Source organism: Sturnira hondurensis, unplaced genomic scaffold (assembly GCF_014824575.4).
Source record: "Sturnira hondurensis isolate 20B ecotype Veracruz unplaced genomic scaffold, ASM1482457v3 Scaffold0010812, whole genome shotgun sequence".
Lineage (NCBI taxonomy): Eukaryota > Metazoa > Chordata > Mammalia > Chiroptera > Phyllostomidae > Sturnira > Sturnira hondurensis.
The window spans coordinates 3,706,474-3,730,208 of record NW_028083443.1 but is presented as its reverse complement, the minus strand read 5'-3'; the positions used below and the strand labels follow the sequence as shown (position 1 = coordinate 3,730,208).

General features: G+C 34.3%; 1 protein-coding gene across 16 annotated transcripts in view; it reads left to right on the top strand.

The window, feature by feature from the left end:
• Positions 1–23,735, top strand: part of RBM26 (RNA binding motif protein 26) — an 82,321-nt gene that overhangs the window by 29,810 nt on the left and 28,776 nt on the right. For 6 of the 16 annotated variants that reach the window (XM_037059390.1, XM_037059389.1, XM_037059386.1 and 3 more), the window contains exons 4-16: positions 2,502–2,590; positions 3,244–3,461; positions 5,753–6,013; positions 7,445–7,684; positions 8,098–8,268; positions 8,623–8,778; positions 9,585–9,696; positions 10,820–10,979; positions 13,003–13,167; positions 13,804–13,935; positions 15,191–15,262; positions 22,515–22,640; positions 22,984–23,058. In XM_037059390.1, coding sequence (XP_036915285.1) covers positions 2,502–2,590; positions 3,244–3,461; positions 5,753–6,013; positions 7,445–7,684; positions 8,098–8,268; positions 8,623–8,778; positions 9,585–9,696; positions 10,820–10,979; positions 13,003–13,167; positions 13,804–13,935; positions 15,191–15,262; positions 22,515–22,640; positions 22,984–23,058 — 1,977 coding nt within the window. The remainder of the gene's footprint in view (positions 1–2,501; positions 2,591–3,243; positions 3,462–5,752; positions 6,014–7,444; positions 7,685–8,097; positions 8,269–8,622; positions 8,779–9,584; positions 9,697–10,819; positions 10,980–13,002; positions 13,168–13,803; positions 13,936–15,190; positions 15,263–22,514; positions 22,641–22,983; positions 23,059–23,735) is intronic. The other 10 variants (XM_037059396.1, XM_037059394.1, XM_037059393.1 and 7 more) reach the window with 10 other exon arrangements.

Sequence of the window (23,735 nt, the reverse complement as noted above, 5' to 3'; positions counted from 1 at the left end):
CCTGGCCCGCAACCTAGGCATGTACCCTGATTGGGAATTGAACCAGGGACCCTTTGGTTCACAGGCTGGATCTCAATCCACTGAGCCATACCAGCCAGGGCTGTAGGGAACTATTTTTAAGGTAGCAAAATATAATGACATTTATTGCATTTGAAATGACCTTATACATTAAGAAGTTTTGAAGTTTTTACTCTTTATATAAAATTGTCCTTGTTTAATACTCATATAATAATTCTGATTTCTTCAATTTGATATTTAAAGATTGTAATTCTAGCAAAAATTATTTGCAATTAAACTGTTACATCTCTGCTGTTAGCCTACCTTTAGTCAAACAAATCTTGGTTAAAAGTTCCGCTTTACTAGTCACTGCTTTGTGGCCTTGAAGACATTACTTTTTCAAGCCTTAGTTTACTTGGCTTTGAAATGGAAACATTTTAGGGTTGTTGTGAGGAATAGTTAAATAATGTCTACAAAGCACCTGCTATAGTATGTGACAAATAGTAGGTTTCTCAGTAAATGGGAATTGTATTAGTACTGAGAGGTGGTCGTGTGGTGAAAGTTACAGTTGTGACCTTTGGTTTTTTTACCCCTCATACGTCTTTTTTCTCCCCAGATTATAACTAACACATATTTATTATGCAATGATATATGTATATATCATGCATGTATATTCTGAAATATAATTTTATTCCAGTATACCTAAACATATGTATACACATGAATATGTACATAGTTAGACACACACATAACACACCCCCATTACTTCAGTCTGTATGGGAAGTAATTTTATAACTGCTTATTTTATATCAGCAGTATAGGGATTCCGTTAGTAACAAAGAAAGGGATAGTGGCTATTGTGCTGGCAACTACTTACACCATATGGATATATACAATAATTTATTTAAATTTTGCCCACTGATGGAAGTTTGGATTGGGTCCTGATTTTGCTATTACAAAGTATGTTTTAATTCTTTGATTTTTTTCTTTTTAAAGTGAGAGGAAGCAGGGGGGGTGGGGGGAGAGAGAGAGGTAGGGGGAAACCTTGGTTTGTTGTTCCACTTCTTTATGCATTTATTGGTTGATTCTTGTATGTGCCCTGACTGGGGATTGAACTCGCAACCTTGGCATATCAGGGCAACTCTAACCAACTGAGCTACCTGGCCAGGGCTGTTTCTTTAAAAATCTTTAGTAAGTCGTGGTTTCTTGGTTTGAGAAACAGTAAGAAGTCTTCCACTAAAACTAGTTAGTGGCAAAGCCTTAGTTTTATACCTGTTATATAGTAATGTCAGGACAGTTTTTTTTAAACCAGTTGTTACGAATATTTATCACTGATCTTTTAGGACTGTCAAAATGTCAGGTGGCAGTCTGGATTAAAAATGCTATGGGTATAGTGAAAGTTTCCAGTTGAGCATGTACTGTGGAATACGATAATCTGTCAACATGAATTACTCACAAGTGTGCATTGAGGCAACTAGGAAAAAGTGCCTGAGGAGGGTTTTATTTGTACCCAGTATTTTTGGATGGGGGAGGGTTGATGTGGGTGGCCAAGAGAACAAAAGCATTTATAAGAAAAAAAAGGCAAACTCTTAAGATAAGGCTTTTCAGCAATGTCAGTTCGGTCTGTTGATAGGATTTCTGTTCAGTTTATCATCAGTGTAGAACACTTTCGATAGTGAGAGGCTCTTAGGAAAGGAGTGCTGGGGCAGCTGGCATCCACCGGAGCATGTTTGCGTTGTCTGCAGGTTACCTGCATCGGAGTGTCTTAGGGTTCTTACTAAAAATGCGAATCTTGAGCCCTATCACATTTCCAGAAGCCACATGTTCAATATTTTCTGACTTGATCCTCTAAATCCTTTTCTTTTTCTAGTAACACCTATTAATGTCATATGGAAACAGTGTTCTGGGCAGTAAAGCATGGAAAATTCTGGCCTTGACAAAGTAGCATTGAACAAGGGAATGTTTTACCAGGGCTGCTTTCTATAAATTACATAATGCGAATGGAGGAAAGAGAAATATATAGCTGCCACACTGACGTGAGAAACTGAAGAACTATTTTATCTCGTATATTGTTTTTTCAGATGTTCTCCTTTTTTATGACTTGGTCAATGCTAATTCATCCTCCTATATTCCTTAATTTGTTCAGTGCCAGACCAAATCTGCGAAACCAAAACATGAATGTATATTCGACTTTTGAAAGAAGGAATAAAGTTGGGTTTTCACTAATAATGTTAAAATGGGGACTCTTGCTTCAAATGTTTTCTTACCACTAAATGTTACCTAAGATAAGCATTTATGAGTTTCTTTAGATTCACTTTAACTTTCAGCGGCCTATCTTTAGTGGTTTGAGTAAATGATGGTGCTCAGAAGAGAATTGTTTGTTTGGATTCATTTAGAGGATGACAATTTTGCTATTACATTTTCATATCCGTTAAGTCATTGAAATAGTAACATGGCAAGAAATAACTGTTGCTGAAGTTCTACTCATATTTTTTGTATGTCAGATCATAAAGGAGGAAGAGCGAGAGAAGAAGTTTTCCAGAAGGCTGAACCATAGTCCTCCGCAGTCAAGCTCCCGATACAGAGAAAATAGGTGACTAATTCATTGAACCATGTTCGGTGATTAGACATTGGTTATCTTTTATACACATGTTTAGACTTGATTATCTTTTATGCAGGGGCAAGTAATGTCTGTTCTTTTATTAGTCTGAGAAAGTGTAACTCAGTCTTTTTCTACCAAATATCTAGTTAAGATTTGAAGATCCTGGAAGTGATTAGGACAGCTTGGCATTTATTAGTTACTATTATTATTTTTATTAACTTCAAATTCCATGAAATCTCAATGAGACTTTTTTTTGCCTGAAGTGTCCCTTTAATATAAATACATTATTATTTTTCATTAGGTCTTCAAAGGCATTTAGAATACAGTGCATGTGATACATGCTTGTGAGAACAGACATAGTGTACATATGTACCAGTATATGTTTATAAGACTGTGTACTATAAGACATGTATAGTAGATGCCTTTGTGCATAAGTCTTTTGAGTTTTTCTTTTAAAGGAGTTTTAGAGTATTTAAGCAGATCATGTATATTTTTCAGTTGTCTGAGTTTTCCATGTTTGTATTCTGATGGTGTGATAAAGAATTGTGATATTGCGAGAATTAAATTACTTTTGCATTTAATTAGAGTTTCTCCTGTGTCGTCTTAAAAATTATTTACACGGAAGTGATCATATCTTTTTTTAGAAGTCGTGATGAGAGGAAAAAAGATGATCGTTCTCGTAAAAGAGATTATGATCGAAACCCTCCTCGAAGAGATTCATACAGAGACCGGTACAATAGAAGACGAGGACGCAGTCGCAGTTACAGCAGGAGTCGGAGTCGGAGTTGGAGTAAAGAGAGGCTTCGTGATAGAGACAGAGACAGAAGCAGGACTAGAAGCAGAAGCAGAACACGAAGCAGGGGTACATCCTATATGTGTATATTTTGGTTGGGATTCTTTTCTTGGGAAAGTACTTCTTATTTTAGGGTCTTAAAAATTGTTTTGATTTTGTCATTGTTGTCATCATTTTTTCTATTTTGATTTGGTCCAAATGAATGCTTTTTCAAAATTTCTTTAAAAATTTTTATTTCATGCAAATTAAAAGTACAGTGAATTACCACTCCACATCCATCAGCATGACTGTTGAAAAGACTGACTTTATTCGATATTTTTGAGGATAGAGATAAACTGGAACTCTTTGGAAAACACTGACAGTATATTAAAAATAAATATAAAACCAACACCTACCAAATGATCCAGCCATTACGCTCCTAGGTATTTACCTAAGGGAAATGAAAGTGTTGTTTCCACACAAAGACTTGTACACAAAAGACCATGGCAGCTTCATTTGTAATAGGCAAAAATTAGAAACAATCTAAATGTCCATCAATAAGTGAGTGGATAAACAAACTGTGGTATACCCATACCATGGATAAAAAGGGAAGAATTATTGATACAACAAAATGATGAATCTCAGAATAATTATGCCGTGTGAAAGAAGTCAGACAGAAAGGAATACATAATGTATAGAATTAGAAAATGGATACTAAGATGACACAACACAAATCAGTGGTTGCCTGGGCTGGAGTATCAAGAGGCACAATAATACATTTGGGTATGATGAGTATGTGTATTGTATGTACATTATTTTGTTTGTGGTGTTTGGTTTCACAGGTGTATACATATATCAGAATTCATTAAATTGTATACTTTAAATATTTTCAGTTAATTACATATCAGTTACTTCAAATCTATGAAAACAGTTACAAGTTTTCAGATGTGTGTATTTGCAAGACCATGTCATTTCCAACATGTATAACTTGCAATATTTATTATTGAAAGGAACTTACTGTAGCCAGAAAACAACAAATACTTTTGAGTAAAACACATTTACTCAGGCTTAGATTTTAGTTACCCTTGTAACCTTTATTGTATAGCCATCTTTAGTCTAGGAACTAATTTTATAGTCTTTGTGTAAGCCCTGTACTTGCTGTTGTTCTTCTTTCAGATTCTGCGCACACCCGCCCACCCCCCCACCCACCCCCAGCCCCTAATGGTGTATGTGTACTAGGCCTCTCTGCACATTGCTTCGCTTAATGAATCTCCTTAATACCTTTCTTCTTTCCTTGGGACCATATACAGCCCAGTTAATTTCTTTGTTCATGTTTAATATGAACTCCTTTTTGTTCCTCTGATCATCGAGTCACATAATCAAGTAGTGTTCACTGTAAAAAAGCATACTGGTGGTATCTTTAGGTGGATGACAATTAAATGTTTGTTACAGAAAAAAATAGTTTTATTGCGTATTTTTTGTGGGCTGAAATTACATGTATAAGATTGCAGTGTAGAAAATTTTAAAATCATTTTTCTGTAAACAGAACTTCAAGGGGAAAACTCATTAAATAATACAGCAACTTTATGTGTGGTTTTGTAGTTTAGGTCATATTGAGCAGAGATAGCTTATCTTGGAACATGGTGTATTCATCGTTAGCTTTTAAAAAAATTATTTTATTTTTTAAAACATTTTTAAAATTTAATTTTTGTTCAAGTACAGTTTTCTATCTTTTACTCCCATCCCAGCCCACCCCTCCCAGTGCTCCCCACCTCCCTCCCATTTCCATCCCCCACCTTAGTTATTGTCCATGTGTCCTTTATACTTGTTCCTGTGAATCCTTCCCCTTTTCCCCTGAAATTCCCTCCCCTCTCCCCTCTGGTCCCTGTCTGCCTGTTCTCTATTTCAGTGTCTTTGGTTATATTTTGCTTGCTTGCTTGTTTTGTTGTTTAGCTTCCTGTTAAAGGTGAGATCAAATAGTATTTGTCTTTCAACACCTGGCTTATTTCACTCAGCATAATGCTTTCCAGTCCCATGCATGCTGTTGTTGCAAACGGTAGGAGTTCCTTCTTTCTTTCTGCTGCATAGAATTCCATTGTGTAAATGTACCATAGTTTTTGGATCCATTCATTTACTGATGGGCATCTAGGTTGCTTCCAGTTCTTGGCCATTGTAAACTGTGCTGCTATGAGCATTGGGGTGCATAGGTTCTTTTGGATTGGTGTTTCAGGGTTCTTAGGATATCATGGTTAGCTTTTAAAAGGAGAGGAGGGTTGTATAAAATTTGGACATTTTCTTTATCAAAAAATGTTACTACTACTTAGAGCTGGAGCATGTGTTTTTTAAATATAGTTTTATAGGTCTTTTATATTTTGTTGCAGAAAGGGATCTGGTAAAACCTAAATATGACCTGGATAGAACAGATCCACTGGAAAATAATTACACTCCAGTTTCTTCGGTACCTAATATTTCATCTGGCCATTACCCTGTACCTACTTTGAGCAGCACCATAACAGTAATTGCTCCTACCCACCATGGTAATAACACTACCGAAAGTTGGTCTGAATTTCATGAAGACCAGGTGGACCACAACTCATATGTCAGACCACCAATGCCAAAGAAGCGGTGTAGAGATTATGATGGTAAGTCTTTGACTTGTTTCATGAAGTATTGAATTAATATTTCCAGCTGATTAAATTCTGTAAGTTTAGGCTGCCCATGGTTATTCAAAGACTTAACCTGTTGGAAATGGTGGGAAACTAATTGTAAGCACTCATGAATTCTTCAGTATAATTGGAAACTTCATTAGTTAGTTACCACTCACTACTGAATATCAATTTAAAGGTATTATTTATTTGCATGTAAGTCTTAATATTTTTGGAACTTACCAAACAAAAGTAATGTCTACAGAGTTACTTATGAAGGAATCTGCTACTGAAACATTTTTGGCAAAACTCACTTCTTTAAAAATAAATGGTTATTGATATGTAAGTGGAACCTAGAGATGTGGTATTACCTATTTAAGAATTTTATAAGTGAAGACTTAAGGTTTTACTGTAAAAGCTTTCTAAATTATATGAAACCTATAGTTGAAACCAGTATTCTTAAAGTTTTAAGTGAGATTTAAATATAAAAAGTATAATGAAAAAGATACAAGATCTGTCCAGAAAGTATCCAGCCATGCAATAGGAAAAATAAAGACTTTTGTTGAGGAAGAAACAATATACAAGAAACACTGTACATAGGACAGTAATGCCTCAGTACCTTTCAAAGTAGGCATCTTGGGACTTCACACAGTTCTCCCAATCACCATCAGTTCTCCTGGTGTATTTTCATAAACCTCATTGACAGTCTCAAATTTCTCCCCTTTCAAAGGGGATTTTACTTTGGGGAAGAGCCAGAAGTCACTGGGCGCCAAATCTGGACTGTGGGAGGGCTGAGTCACCTGGATGATTTGATGTTTCTCCAAAAACTCTGCATGAGATGTGATGCATCAGTGGGAGCGTTGTTGTGATGAGGCTGCCAATCACCAGTTGCCCATAGCTGCAGCCTTCTGAATTATCCAAATAATTTCTGTGGAGGAATGTTCAAGTTCAAAGCAAAATTTGATGCAGATTCATTACTCACTCAGGCATTTTCAATGCAAGGGCTACCCCATACACATGCTCACTCAGTGGCATTTACTGCCCCCTCTGGCTAGTACAGTGAACTTGTTCACTTGTGCATTTTAGTACACTCTCCTTGACTGCCCAGTTATATCATGTCATACAAACTGTCTCATTATATTAACAGTGGCTGGACTTTTTCTGGACAAGTCTTGTATATGTATTATGCCCTCTTGCTAGCTAAGTATACTCACTTGAATTTGTTGATATAGTTTTTAGCGTATGTGTTAGCTATATTAACATTTGACAAGTATTTGTAAATTACTGGAATTAGTAATTAGCTTTATATGATTAGTTATGCTTGTCCAGTATTTTAAAATATTCATATTTTTTAAATATCTTACTTTTGTTAACTTAGAGAAAAATTTATATGTCCAGCACTTTTCATATTTCTATATTTTCTCACAGAAAAGGGTTTCTGCATGAGAGGAGACATGTGCCCTTTTGATCATGGAAGTGACCCAGTAGTTGTAGAAGATGTGAATCTTCCTGGTATGCTGCCTTTCCCAGCACAGCCTCCTGTTGTTGAAGGACCACCTCCTCCTGGACTCCCCCCACCTCCACCAATTCTTACACCTCCACCTGTGAATTTGAGACCCCCAGTGCCACCACCAGGCCCATTACCACCCAGTCTACCACCAGTCACAGGTAAGTAAATATGTTTGTTTGCCTGTACTTTTTATATGTCTCTTCATAGCCTTTTAAAAATTAATAACTTGATGCCTGCTTTTATTAAAAGCATCTAAAGTAATTTTATAGATGTTGAAAATCAAGAACAAGATATTCCCATTTGGAATATACCCCATTTTCGCTTGGTTATGCCAAACCTATAAATTACTATAGTTCAGAGTGGCTCAGAATTATGTACAACCCTGATAAATCCCAGCTGCCTGTAGTCCTTTGTAGCTCAAGAGAAACTTATTTTAGAAAACATTAAGAGGATATTTACCCTAGAAAAGTAATAGAGTTGTAAGAGCTTGGTGTTTGTAGATATTATAGTTTGATGAATGAGATATCATGTTTGGATATATAAATAACTCATTTTATTTGTTTACTTTCAGATGATATTTCTTATTCTTTGGTTTTGACAGGACCACCACCTCCACTTCCTCCTTTGCAGCCATCTGGCATGGATGCTCCCCCAAACTCTGCAACCAGTTCTGTTCCTGCTGTAGTAACAACTGGTATTCATCACCAGCCGCCTCCTGCTCCGCCCTCTCTTTTTACTGCAGGTGCAGTTTTGGCTCTCTCTGTGTTAATGATGTAATATAGTTTTAGATCATGGTTTATTGGAGGAATTTTTAAATGTTTAGAGAGTGAATTGCTGTAGTAGATCTGTTTTTCTCACTAAAGTGACAGAATAGAAGTGTAGGCATGGTGAATGTACATGAAATGTGAATCCTCGGGATTTTTTCAAAAAAAAGCTTAAGTTATATTTTTAAATAACATTTTTATTTTTATGAAACTTAAATTTTCTCTTTAAAACATGGAATATGTTAGCTTTATATTAGTAGTATATAGTTTACTTATTCTATTATCAATATGTAGAGAAATTACAAAGTTTTATAATTGTTTTTTAATTACAGTTTTTGTATTACCAGATACATATGACACAGATGGCTATAACCCTGAGGCCCCGAGCATAACAAACACCTCCAGACCTATGTACCGACACAGAGTGCACGCACAAAGGCCCAACCTGATAGGGCTGACGTCAGGAGATATGGATTTGCCACCCAGAGGTACTGTGATTCATCTTTTAAAGTAGTTTTCATATCGAGTGATGAAACGTTTATAAAGACCAAAAGGTCCTGTACTTAATAGGGGTTGAGTGAAAGATGTTTGTGTTTGTTTCTTGAGTCCTTTGGTCTCCCATGAAAGAAAAGGTGATGTTGTATTTCTTAGGGAAAGGGAATTGTACAAAAGAACGTAATTTCTGGGGTAGATTTCGTTGAGTATTTTCTGTCATTTGCAATCTTAATAGGTTCATTTAAACTCTTGAGAGTGATGTAATTTTTTAAAAAGATTTTAGTTAGTTAGTTTTAGACAGTGGGGAGGGACGGGAGAAAGAGAGGGAGAGAAACATCAGTGGGTTGCCCCTTGCACGCGCCCTACTGCAGCCCAGGCATGTGCCCTGACCAGAAATTGAAGTGGCATTCTTTTGTTTTGCACCAACTGAGCCTCACTTGTCAGGGCCTAAATGATCAGTTTTTACAGGTCATAAGGTCATATTTGTGATGAGATTGATGGCAAAGGGAACAGTGACATGGATTTTATCACACACCCCCAATGGAAATGGCCTGCAAAATCATATTTTAATTTCAAATGTGAGAATTATTAGTTCTTTTTTAGTAGGTTGAAGTGAATTTGAAGTAAGTTAAAATCATTTACTATTATTATATTTGAATGTACATTTATTTCTATTTTTTCCAAAACATAGACTATGGAAAAAAGGCAGAACTTTGTTTTCAAAATGTGAATCTAAGGAAGTAGCTGTGATAAACAGAAAATACTAATCTGTGTTTTCTTTTATTTTCTTTTCAAACAGAAAAGCCTCCTAATAAAAGCACTATGAGGATAGTAGTGGATTCAGAGTCAAGGAAAAGAACCATTGGTTCTGGGGAGCCTGGAGTTACTACAAAGAAGACTTGGTTTGATAAGTAAGCTGCAAGGGGAAACTCAGTCCTTTATTATGCAGTAATTTGTAGAGTAGGTGGAGAATTATTATGGCAGTATAGTATCCTTTTTTAAAATAAAAAATATATAATTTTACTCTATAGGCAGTTTCCCCCTAAAGTGTAAGTTGTTTTCTACATATTTGTTAATTAGTTGTTTGGTACTTGGAAGGCATTTTCATGTAGAAATGGCTTGGTGGGTGAGGACATAATTTTTCTCTTTCCACCTTCTTTTACCTTCAAAGAACATTTCTTATGTTAGAGATGTCATTGAATACTACCTATATAAAGGATAGTCGTGAACTTAATATTAGGGAAGAAAGGGTAGTTCTGGTCTGGAAAAAGGCATTATTAGCATGGGGCTTTTTTTTTTTTTTTTTTAGAGCTAGTAAAGACATATTTGGCAGGGAGGTAGTGAGGGGGACTGGATAGGCTCTGAAGTTGTCATAGAAGCATTTCAGAGAAAGGGGTAAAGAGTTAGAATGCCGGGGTGTTGATGATGATTCATTTATAAATTTTCATGTTCGAGGAGAAACTAGGATCACACATTTTTAGAGCTTTAACGTCATTTAAAAGTGGATAATTGCTAGTTGTGCCTCTGCCTTTGAATCTGTGACCTAAGGCAAGCATTGTAAACTTCTCTGGGCTATAGTTTTATCCCTTTTTTTCAAGTGTCAAATATATGGTCTACATTTAGGACTTTCTCTTGAAGTTGGGAAGTGGCTAACACAGTTACTTTTAATAAATGTTTTAAAATCGGATAAATTTCAGTAAGCTGGCTTTTGCAGAAATGAAACAAAGGTTATATATGTGAATTGACTGAAGTAGGGTGTTAGGACCTTTCCTGATAACAATTTTAATTAAGTGGGAGTGGATTGAAAGTACCAAGTACAAATGATATGGAAGAATCCTTCTCAGTTGGCCTTCGTGAAGATGCAAACACTGCTAATTTGAAGACTTCATTTTTTTGGAAGAAAAGTCTCAGTTTTCATTATCAATTAATAATTTCAGTTTTCAAAAAAAACCTTAAATTTTAAAAATTCATTTATACTTGATAGGAAACAGGGTTTATAAATGAATGTATTAATTAACTTGATTTTTCTTACAGACCAAATTTTAATAGAACAAACAGCCCAGGATTCCAGAAAAAGGTTCAGTTTGGAAATGAAAATACCAAACTTGAACTTAGAAAAGTTCCTCCAGAATTAAATAATATCAGCAAACTTAATGAGCATTTTAGTCGATTTGGAACTCTGGTTAACTTGCAGGTAAGAACTGTGAAGTTATTCTGTTTTCTTTGCTCAGTTATTTAGGGAGAAAACTTAATGAGAAAAATACTCATAATGGGATCTTTTGAAAAATTTGGTAATCTAAATTTGTTAAATTGGATATGAAATAAAACTATATTTTAGATGTATGGTTTTTGAATAACTTTGGTATTTTGAAGAGGCAGTGGTTTTGATTGATCATATTACATATACTTTTTACTCAGTAGAGGTTAGCATAAAATTATAGCAAAGTTAAATAATCGCACTAGTGAACTCTAATCTTACAGTAGTTTTCATTTCCTCAGTTTCTCAAAATCATTACAACAGATTGCTTTAATCAGATTCTTTTTGCTTCCTTTCTGATAAGATGCATTAACAGGTGGGACCCAAATACTGTGTAATTCATAGTTAGTTTAAGCATTTACTTTTTCCTGTCCCATTTTTTAAACATTTTTCCAAGGTAAATATCAGTGTAGTTTATATTTGACTTCATCTAAAATTGGAGCTTCGCTTGGATGTATGTAACTTGTAAGGCTATTTAGTGTTGAGTTTACATTATATGATATGTTAAAAGTGTTGAAGTATTGTTGGAATGTTTTCCCGTTTTTATGATGCTCTTTTCAATTAAAATTCTTTATCTGATAAAAATAATAAATTTTAGAGAGTACAACTTAAGTAGATAATTTAGAAACTTTTATTTCTTGCCATTTAAAAATAATATAAAAGTGACTTATGAAAAAATGCATGCTTGCTTGTGGTAGGGCAACAGAGATATACCAGCATGCAAACCGAAGGGTCACCAGTTCAATTCCTAGTCAGGGCAAAGGCCTGGGTTGCAGGCCAAGTCCTCAGTAGGGGGTGTGTGAGAGGGTAACTACAGTGGTAATATTAAATTTAAGAAATTTTTCAAAGCTGAGGGCAAAACATGGTATCTCACTATTCAGTTTTCATTTCCTTAATTATTAGTGAAGTTGATATTTTCTCATCTTTTTACTGGTCATTTTGCTGTATCTGCATACACTTGGGTTATTATTTATACATGTTTTTAAGCACCAGTTTTATTAACTTTATCTTAATAAACATATTGATGAACTGATGTTTTAAATCTCAGTAAATGCATAATTAATGAAATGCCATCCAGAATCATCCTTGTGACAAATATTTACTGAACACAGTAATGAGTACTTACTGCATACTCTCTGTTGTACGTGAGTTATACGCCGCAACACTGCAGTGTGGTTTCCCTAGGGAAGGGGACACAAAGGCACTGAGAGGTTGAATAGCGTGCTCGTGCTGCTGTGAGAGTAGCGGTTAGCGTTTTAGTCGGGCTCTGTGATTTAGAGTCCGTGCTATTAGTTCCTGTTTCATAATACTCCACACCACCAGCAGTTTATATATCACACTTCAGAAAATATTGCTATTATAGAAAGAACAAGAAATTTGAAGTGAAGAGCCTTGTATCTACTACTTACTAATATAGGTCTGTAGAATCTTATACTCTTTGACTCTCAGTTTCCTTATGTGTAAAATACAACTTTTTTCCTTAAATTTTCTTGTGGTCTTGGAAATATTTTTGTGGGAATTACTTACTCAGAAGATTTCAAAGATGGATTTTTTTGTAATTTTTAGTTAGAGATTACCCCTTTTTAAAGTAGTTTCACTGTCTTCACCTAGCTTTGGATATTGGCCAAAAGTCACTAATTGATTGACATAGGGGTTATTTCTCATAGTCAGTCTAGTATTGGGGTAAAAAGTGAAACATTTAGAATACTTGTCTATAACATCTGCAGATGAGCATCTACTAATTGTCACATATAAGAGGCTCTTGCTCCACTCTGCTGAACAGTCCTCAGTTACCGTTTCTTCTGGAGTGAAACTAGGCTATGGTAACAATCTAGATTTAAGGAAATGTAAGATAGAATCATACCTGGAAGAACCAGCATTTCACTTGTTAAGAAATTTTACTGTTATGAAGCAACAGATTCATTTGAAAATCCACTGTTTTTAATATTTGAAATCTTAGGTTGCCTATAATGGTGATCCTGAAGGTGCCCTTATCCAATTTGCAACTTATGAAGAAGCAAAGAAAGCAATATCAAGTACAGAAGCAGTGCTAAACAATCGCTTTATTAAGGTTTATTGGCACAGAGAAGGAAGCAACCAGCAGTTGCAAACAGCTTCTCCAAAGGTGAGAGAGAAATTGTGTGAATTAAATGGTCTTAGAAAACATATTTAAGAGCAGAAGCATTGCAGTCAAGTAGACTTTTGAGCTAGATCCTGCCTCTACCACTGTTAAATGGATAGACTTGGAGAAGTCACTTAATTTCTCTAGCCTCTTCTTTCGTTTTATTTCGAAGTTAATTCCTAGTTGAGAAAAGTATAAGGTGGTTTGTGTAAAGCATGTAGAAGAGTCCCGGATGGATAGGAGAGAGTACAAACATAGTAGCTTTACTTATTTCACAAAGTCAGACTGGGGGTTTATCTTGGAAGCTTTCTCTCCCTCTCTGTCTTTTAATCAGTGAATCAGTCCGTATGTAATGTTAGATTAATTGCTTGTAGAGGTGTCTAAGCAGTTTGTTTTTTAAATTTTCTCCTGTTTATTAAAAAGAAGATAGTGAAGTGTAGATTTTAATTATTTTCTCTACTTTATAAGTTCTTATATACAAAGAAAAACATGAAGAAATTTGGAAAGTGGCTAAGTTTTGATTACAAGCTACACTTAAGACACCCTTTGCATGGGCAGTTTAGTAAAAAAAATAACAAAGGTAACTGTTCGTGCTCATAAACTAGTTAGCTTATTTAACGTTTCTTTTCTCGTTCTGAGGCAATGCAGCCTTTAGTCCAGCAGCCCATTTTGCCTGTTGTGAAGCAGTCCGTGAAAGAGCGGTTGGGTCCAGTGCCTCCCAGTACCGTTGAACCCGCAGAAGCCCAGAGCGCCAGTTCAGATCCTCCCCAGGTAAGTGAAAAGTCTTGCCGTTGTGTCTGTCACACAGTAGGTTCTCAGGAAATAATTTCCCCTTGGTGATTTGAACTATAGTTAATTTTTGTATATATTTTGTTGTTACTTTCTGTATATATTTTATACAGAAATATGATAGTCTACATGTTTGAACTTCATCTTTAAATGTTTTTGTTACTATTATAACACTTTCATATTCTACCTTTTCTGTAGTATTTGAATCTTCAATTACTCTGTAGTTAATATTTATTTATAAGAAAGAACTCTTTTTCACTTTGTGGAGGAGATGTTTTCTAGCAAATCTGCCTGAAAAGTGAAGTTTAGTACACTAAATCTTATTTTTCCCCACCATCTTTTACTTAACTAGAATTCTTTTCTAGAGATAATTATGCAGTAGCCTGAACTCAAAGCTTTTGGGACAGAAAAGCATAAACCATCAGGTTTTAGCATGCTTAATATTATACTAATTCAAGTTACTTAACGCAGCTCTGTCAGAACTTCGCATCACTTATTCCCGACTCTCGGATTTTCTTCTCCATACGTCATTCCCTTCCCACTCCCTTCTGTACTTGAGTGGCCGTTTCTTATTTCTACACCCTCAGTCTCTGAAACTTAGCTTTCCTTTTTCTCCAGATGTTTCAGCATTTGCTGAATAAAATAGAGTTAGGATATACTATCCTACTTAGCTAATGGATGCCACCTTGTTAAAATAGTGTTCTGAATAATTCCTGGACGGTAATGTATTCAGATTCAATTAAGAAATACAGAATATAAATTGGTTAATTATTAGTTACTTAAAAACTAAGCCTATTCTGAATCATCAGCAAATGCTGTGTATTTGGTTATAAAACAAACATACTTTAGGAAAGAATGGCTTTTATTTTTAAGCTCAAGAAGTAGGCACATCCTTTATTTGCTCAAATCTAATATTAGAGAGTTCAACCTTTCTGTTGTCAGCATAGGATTCTAAGAATTCATGGATTCTGTATCAGTGGAGGGGACTTTAGCAACTATCTGGTTCAAACATCTGATTTTATATCGTAGTTTTTCATGATTGAGTGATATTGCATACTGTTTGTTTTTTCCGTACACATTTTCTTTCTGTTTCTCTCATTGAAAAAGACTCAGGTTTTGTGATTAACATCTGTATGCTTATAGTCAGTATATGTTAGTAGAATCAGAATGTTCAAAATCCCAGCAGACTTATATATGTTTGGGGAAACACTGAATATTTCCATTTCAATTTTTTTAGAATGTAACTAAATTATCTGTGAAGGACAGGTTGGGTTTTGTATCAAAGCCATCTGTTTCAGCAACTGAAAAGGTAAGAAGAAGCATGATGTGTTTGTCTTGGCTTCATAAATGTTTTCAGATGGCATCTTAATTTTTTTAATTTTTTCATAGATCCAAACTTTTGCTTAGTAGTTCTATATCTCTTATTCCTACCTTTTTGCTTTCCATTTGCTGAAAAAGAAAAATATTTGCCTACCTTTTTTTTACTTTTTGCATTAGCATTTTAATACTTGCCGCTCACTATAGTTTCCATGTGCTTCATTCTTTCTCTCTCTCTCTTTTTGTGTTTACTGTATTTCCTTTAGCAATATTTTACATTTTAATTTGAAAAGTCTGTGAGGCAATAGAAAGGGCCATGAGCTAGGGGTTTTACTGGAGTTTGAGCTTTGGCTCTTCACTTACTAACTGCATGACATTGGGCAGTGCTGTTAATTTTTATGAACCTTTTTTTCATCATAAATGGTGATGGTAAGAATTGTCTTGCTCATGGAGCTTTGTAAGGATTAAATAAAATTACTTAAAAGTATTTTGTGAGTGGACAAGGAGGCCGAGTGGTTAAGATGATGGACTGCTTAAAGTATTTTATAAATTGGAAAAGATGACATAAATGAATTTTTATTTATAATTAACAACTATTGTATACAGCCTTACAATACATTTAGTCTTTTTTTAATGAAAGGGTAAATACTGATTAAATTAAGACCATTTATGGGCCTATTTTATAGTTCCGTGTAGATGTAGGTTTTTGGGGTTGTTTTTTTTCCTGCTTAGGTATGAGTAAATGCCCTGATCTTTAGTCTTATTTGAGGTATATAGAATCATAGAGTATTAGAATTAGGTAATCTTTCCCATTTCTAGATGCTCACTTTAACCCTGCAGGGGTCAAGGCTGATCCGAGCAATACAAACGAACTTGACTTATGCTGTGATTTTTTTGACCACGACCTCTGCAGGGTAGGGGGGTAAGGCCCTAATAGTTTTTGGTTGGCCTAACACTTGAGTTACTGAGCTAGGACTGGAATCCAGGTTTTCTATTTTTGGTCCATGGCTCTTTCTATTATGAAGATTACATAGAAAATTGACTTCATAGGTAAATAGAACACATGCTCTCTTCACTGATTCTTTAGTATATTGTTTTCCCTTATTTACTATGTAAAAACAGTCTCATTCTCTAAATTAGATTCCCCTCTTGGGCACCTCAGCATTATATTTGAGGCATAATATGCCTAAGAATGATTCATTACTTCCCACATAAATTAATTTCTTATAGCATTCACCGTTGGAAATGACATCACCATTTTCCATTTTGTATAATATAAAAGCCTCTGAGTCATTTGCTTGTGTTTGTAGTCGAATCTCTCACCTTCGGGTCCCTGGCCTCTGCATACAGTGTCATGGCCACCAGCCCCCTCCTCTAGTGTTCACTGCCACCATCCTGCTCTCAGACTTATTTTAATGTGAGTTCCTTACAGAAACTTTCATTTCCTCAGCTAAAGGACTTGGTTTGGTTGACAGCTCATCATCCCTGTTATTCTGGTTCTGTTACCTCTATTTTAGTCCTTTCTTCTTTTATAAGGAGTCTTTTTTACTGCTTATGTTGTCTTGCTGTTTTTTGTGTCTTTTTAAATTGCTTTTGGTGATGATTTTCTTGGAATGCATTTCCCTGTGCCTAATTGAATTCCAGTCATTCTTTTAAAGATTGCAGACTCTAACCTATTCTGTGAAACCTCCGAATTTTTCTACAGGATGCCCCTCCACCGCCCGCTTTTCTCTAAATTTGTGCCCCTTAGTCTTTGCTAATAAATTTAGCAGTATGTAAAAATTTACTTTGATTAGGTTTATTTTCCTTGATACTAAGTAATGAAGGAAAAAATAACAATATGAAGTCTTTTAACTTAGTGGTTCTGGAGAGGTCTAAAAATCTGATTATGTTTGGTATCTATTTATGTTGAAATTTGGACTCTGAAATAGAAGTTTCCTAATAATAGGTTTTACAAAACTTTTCTAGTATGTTTTGTTATTGCTTTCATGTTTTCAAAGCATGATTTACATGGTTTTAGGATAAAAAGGGGAGAAACCTGGAACTCATAGCATAACATACTAATATAGTTACAACTAACAGTTTGTGAAAAATCACTAATGGCAGTGAGCTGTTTATGAAAAAGTTATTTTGTAAATACTATAAAGAATCTTTTCAGGTAAGCAATTACTTACAAATACTTAACTTGCAGTCATCTTCAGTGAACCTGTTAAAAGAATAGCATTTTATTTTTGCTTATTTTTGGTGCTGTCTCTTCCCCTACTCCATAATGATTTTTGCTGCAGAATCCTTAGAAGTTAATTATTCAGAAAAGTCTTAGAAAGAATATAAGAATGTTCTCCATCATCAGTTATTGCTACTTTTTTTAAAAATTGAAGGCAGGAAAAGTCTCAAAACTAGTATCTACCCAGTATCTTCTGTCATTGTTAAAGCAAATAAATACACAAATATACTATAAATAACATTGAGTATATCCTTCAGAGATTTTGAAAAAAATCTTAAGTTTCCATTTTTGTGAGAGAGCAAAGAGAGGAGAAACTCAAAACCAATTGACACAGCTAAATATTAAAATATTGTAATAGCTATGATATCAATATTATTTGAGTGGATTTATCAGTCAAATGATGTTTGAGTGCTTCTGCTTATTACAGGGAGATTTATGGAGAGTAAAGGCATTTGCTGCATAAACCATCCTGGTTAGTTTTCTTAAAAAGATTTAGATTGCCCACCTTATCTCCTAAAAGCCTATCTAAATTCTGACAAGCAAACTGATCACTTGAATGTTTAATGTTTTTATTACCAGTTTTGGGTATATCATACATATAGTACAGGATATTATTGTTTCTTAGTATTTTTTGTTATCTGAAAATAACATCTTTTTTTAAAAAAGATTTTATTTATTTATCTTTAGAGGGGAAGGAGAGAGGGAGAGAAACATCAGTGTATGGTTGCCTTTCATGCATCCCCTGCTAGGAGTTGGCCTGCAGGGAACCGGCCTGCAACCCAGGCATGTGCCCTGACTGGGAATCGAACCGCGATCCTCTGGTTCACAGGCCTGCGCTCAATCCACTGAGCTACAAAATTGATTATTGACTACACATTTTTCTTTGACATTAAAATATTTCTCTGCAAGATCTTTAATTCCTTTGTGTCTCTTAAGCTACTTAGTACTATTGGAAAAAAAACCTGTTAACCTCTGAAAGTATTTTACAAATTTAACTTTAAATCATTTTATTCTCACTAGAATTTCTAATTGGTTGGGTTTTGCTATGAAAACACATGTATGTGTTACGGAAAGAGACTGTCATAAACGAGCAGATTATTGAAAAGATGATTATTTACTTAATATAAAAATTGACCATATAGTAATTATATTAATAAACTTCCTACTTGTAACTCCTCAGATACTGTATTTTCATTGCATTTAAACAAGGCACTTCTGCTCTGGAAACCCGTTAGAGTTGACTCACTGTGGAAGTACCTGGGAAGCATCGAAACTGTTTCTTTCCTAGTTTTGATTCAAACTTGGGCATTGCTTATTAAAAAGTGATTCTTGGATTACCTTATTTCTAATACCTTTTTTGTAGTAGTTTTTACAAAATACTTTGTCGTCTTCCATTCTTACCTATGACAAATCTCTTTTCCTCTGTCTTAAGTATATTAAATAATAGTTACAGCTGGTAATATTTTACATAGGAAATAAGATCAGGAGGTATTATAGATTATAACCTCTGTCTTGTTAGGGAAATGGCCTTTGCCTTGAAAAGTAAAAGGTATTATTGATGTATATTTTAAGAACAAAACAAATGATACTTTTCAGCTGATCTTAAGAATTCAATATACCTTTCATACCAAACCTGAAAAGTATATAACAAGAAAGGAAATGTACAAGCTAATGTCTCATGAACCAAAGGTACAAAAATCCTAGACAGAATATTGAAAGTCCAGTTATATGAAAAAAATAATAATACATCCTGACCAGGTAGGATTTATTTCAGAAATGCAAGGTTGATTTAACATTTGGAAATCATTATCATTCTTTCCATTAGTAGAATTAAGTTAGGGTGGAGGATAGAAGGGAAGAACCCTATATGATTATCACAGTAGAAAAAACATAATATTCATAACAGCATCACATTAACCATTCTGAAAACTAGGAATAGAAAGAAACTTGCTTAATTTGGCAAAATATATATGCAGAAAAACCCTACAGCTAACATACTCAATGATGGAATATTGAATGTTTCCTTCTGAGATCAGGAATAAGAAAGGATGTCAGCTCTCACTTTTTTTCAGTAGTATAAGGCAAGAAAAAGAAGTAAGTGACATAAAGATTGGGAGGGAAGAAACAAAACTATATTTACTCACAGATGACATGATTGTGTATGTAGAAAATACAAAGGAATTCACAAACAGTTGGAATTAATAAGTGAATGAGATAAGGTTAGTGAAAATAAGGTCAATATTTAAAAATACAGCACATACAGATACCTGTTTGGAAAATAGAGAAGGTGTGGTAGTTTTGCAACGTCCACTGCCTGTGTTTGAACTGTATTCTTAGGAATCATAGCATCTTTTCTGTTGGGCTTGTTACTTCACTCCACTGGCTTCATTTTTAACAGATTTTCTCTTTTATCACAACTCTGAGTTCTTCTTTTGAATATACAGATATTTTTGCTAGCCAAACTTTTAACTGTCTAAACTCTGGAGTCAAATAGCTTCAAATAGTAATATTTGCAGTCATATAGTTCATGGTTTTCAGATATTCTATTTTCACACTTTATGCCTCTGAAATTGGGCTCCATTTTAGTCATTGGTGTTTATGGTTGTAATTGTCAGCTTTTTTATAAAAGGGTAATGTGTTTCCAAATTAGTGATGTCTTAAGCTCAATGAAATATGTTAGCTGATGTTCTGTTTTTACAAATGGAAGTTCCTGGATAAAATAAGGGAGTGGATGTTTCCAGCAATAAAAGAGTCTTCTCATTCTTGTCAGATACATTTATTCCCTCTGAAAAGCTCTCTTTAGTCTAATGTCTGATGTTAATAAAATAGCTTTGAAAAGTAGCATTCCCTGAAATTGGAAAAATGGTTAAGCAAAGAAATAATTTCTTTACTTCTGTCTTTCTCACAGCTTTTTTGATAAAATACATTTTGAAACTAGAAGGTAGGCTTATGATATTTATTATTCCCAACTGATTTGAGTAGAGAAATCGTTTTTGGTTACAACTTTTCAACTTGTTATGGAACTCTCATGAAGAAAACTTTATGCAACACTCCAACTCTGTTTTCAGCAGATTATCTGGTGTTTCTCCCTTTAAAGTTATTGTCTCATCCTTTATATAATCATACAGTTTGGTATTGTGTAGTATGTGGTAAGGTAGCCTGGGAGAAATTTTTGTCTAGAATTACAAAGAATGGTAACTAAAGTTTGAGTACAAACTAAATAAGTCTGTTTATTCTGTGTTTTACTGAATAAACTGTTTTATATATTAGTGATATCTACTAGTTTTTATTAGTGCAGAAATTAGCAGTGAAGTTTTGATACACATCAAAAATTACAAAGAATATTTACTTTTAAACATCACTTGTGATGTATGGAACAGATACACATAGTATTCTGGGACTTTATTTTATTTAGAAGCTAGTGTTTTGGAATAGTGATGAGTTACCTAAACTTTGTGATGTTCCCCAATCTAATTTCATGATAAAAGATAACAATGTAGAGTCCAGATTGCTACCTCCCTGGTACCCAAATATTTACATTTTAGTGGCTAGATGGTAGGGCTCTTTTTCCTCATTGATACTCTTCTATTTATATAGTTTTTAATAAAACCTCTTTCCAGTCATGAATTCCTTTCAGACTTTGGAAGCTACGTTTTTTCCTCTGGGAAGTTACATTCTTCATATATATGATTTCATGTTTTGTTTTTATAGTGTTCAAAATAGATCTCTGTGAAGGGGGCACTACACTCCTTTCCAAAGAACCAGTAACCAGCCACCCCCACCCTCCCATGGAACTCAAAACATGTTGCTTTTACAGATTATTAAAAAACCAATATAGCATATTTTGCTGTATATAATGCACACTTTTTTGCCAACATTTTTGAGGGAAAAATAAGGGTGAGCATTGTACATGGGAATTAGCATAAAAATGTGGGTGCCCATTATACATGGCAAACTGTGGTTCTTACTTGAACCTTGTGTAGAAAAGGTTGTCCATTCAGATCGATCATCATTTCAGTTTGATTTAGTGAATATTTAAATATTTAGTGAATATTCAGTTTGGTTTATTGAATATTTACAGTGTGCCCTGGCACTTCAGTTCTCGGCACCGAAGATATAGCAATGAGTCAAGCCAAAAAAACCCTTATTACCTTTATGCATTTATTTGTTAAGGAAATTATACATCATCAAATTGAACTTTCTCATTTTATAGATAAACAAACCAAGGTCCAGAAAGGTATTGAACTTACCCAGGGTCTCATAATTAATTGGTATCAAGGATTAGGTCCTGGAAGAAATGGAAATAGGAAAAAGACATTGTTTTTGTTTCAAGGCATTTACTATGTAGACAGGGAGAGAAACAATATATTATTAAGTCATATTTACTAAATATCTTAAAAGTTGTAGGAATAAATTTTCATAGAAGGACCTAGGTGGAAGAAGTAAATGATTAGGACTTTGTGGAGGTCTTGACTGGTTGTGCTGAACCTGAGCTGGGCTTAAGGGAATAAGGTCACTTGAAGCAAAAGGAGCAACGCTAGCAAAGGAATGGAGAAGGAAAGCAGCAGACTTAATTTCTACATGGTAAATTACCAATTACCACGAGGGACAAACAGCTGCAAATTGTTCGAGGGCCAGCATTCAGCTTTCTCCTGTGCCATGCTCTGAGATACAACTTTTCTTTAGTTGTTAGAAGTACTAGCAAACTAATTCAGCAACTGATATTTTCTCAGTGATACAGGAATGACTGTTTCTTGTGAAGTTTTTGTATGTCCATTTTTTGTGAAGCTCTTTTTCTGTAGGTATATTAATTAAAATTTTTTTATGTCATAGTTTATCCATTACTTATACCCTTCTTTTCAAATCAAGAAATGATTTAGTTATTGTATGTATATAATACATTTAGTTTAATGTGCTAAATTTTGATAGAACTGCTTTAACATTGTTTTATAAGAAAACAGAACTTAGAAAATTGTGGATGCTTCATACATTTTTTACAAAATTGAATTTGTATTGGTAGGTGTTATCTACATCTACTGGCCTAACAAAAACGGTGTATAATCCAGCTGCTTTGAAGGCTGCGCAAAAAACCTTACTTGTTTCCCCCTCTGCAGTTGATAATAATGAAGCACAGAAAAAAAAACAGGTAAGTATAGCTATTGTTGTATAAAACTTGCATGTAGGAAGGGTTTTGTGCATGTATGTGTTATGTCAATGCTTATAATAAACTAAAAGGAGTATGTCAGCTGCCACTGAACTTTTATTTTCCATAACATAGCAGTAAATATTAATTTTTTTCTTGAAATGATAGGTTTTCCTGACTTTTCAAAACTTGCATATATATTTAAATTTTAAATAGGAAAAATTTGCATTTAATTTTTGTTGCCATGCTTCCGCAGTTAAAACCGTTTCTGTCCTCTTGAATCATTTTGTTTATTGGAAAAATAAATGGTAAATAGCCTAACGATATTTTTTATCCCTTTCTCTAGGAAGCCCTAAAGCTTCAGCAGGATGTAAGGAAAAGGAAACAAGAAATTTTAGAAAAGCACATTGAAACACAGAAGGTAAAATATGAAGGCTAGATTTGGCAAAATATATTTATAAATGTTATAACATTAAGTTAATTTAATTTTACACTGTATACATATTCCTGAAAAATATTTACTGTAACTGTTAATGGTAAAGCTGAAATATTATCAATTAAGTATATTGTCAATTGCTAGTATTTGTGGGATAAAGAGCATACATTAAATAGTGGACTGGGAATTTTAGTAGTTTAATGGAACTGTGGTTATCAGATTTGAAATGAAGATAAGGAATGTTTATCTGGGTGTGTTGCTGCAAAGTACTTTGTTCAGCAAATACTGATGTGGAGCCTTTTTCTCAGTATTGAGACATATGCCTTTCTTTAATTGGTTTGTGATCCTCTAGTCCTGTGTTGCCCAATACAGTAGCTTACAGCCACCTCTGACTGTTATTTACTTGGAATATGTCTAGTCCAAGTTGAGGTGTCCTGTAAGTGTAAGTGCAAGCCAGATTTCAGAAATGGAGTATGAAGGGAAAAGTAAAACATCTCCGTTTTGTTGAGTTGGAACACTTTGAATGTCTTTGGTTAAATAGAATGTGTTATTTCTTAAATTAATTTTGCTTTATCTTTTTATCTTTTTAAAGTGACTCCTAAAAAATTAAAAATTACTTAGGTGGCTTGCAGTATTTCTTTTTTACAGTGTTGCTTTAGTTT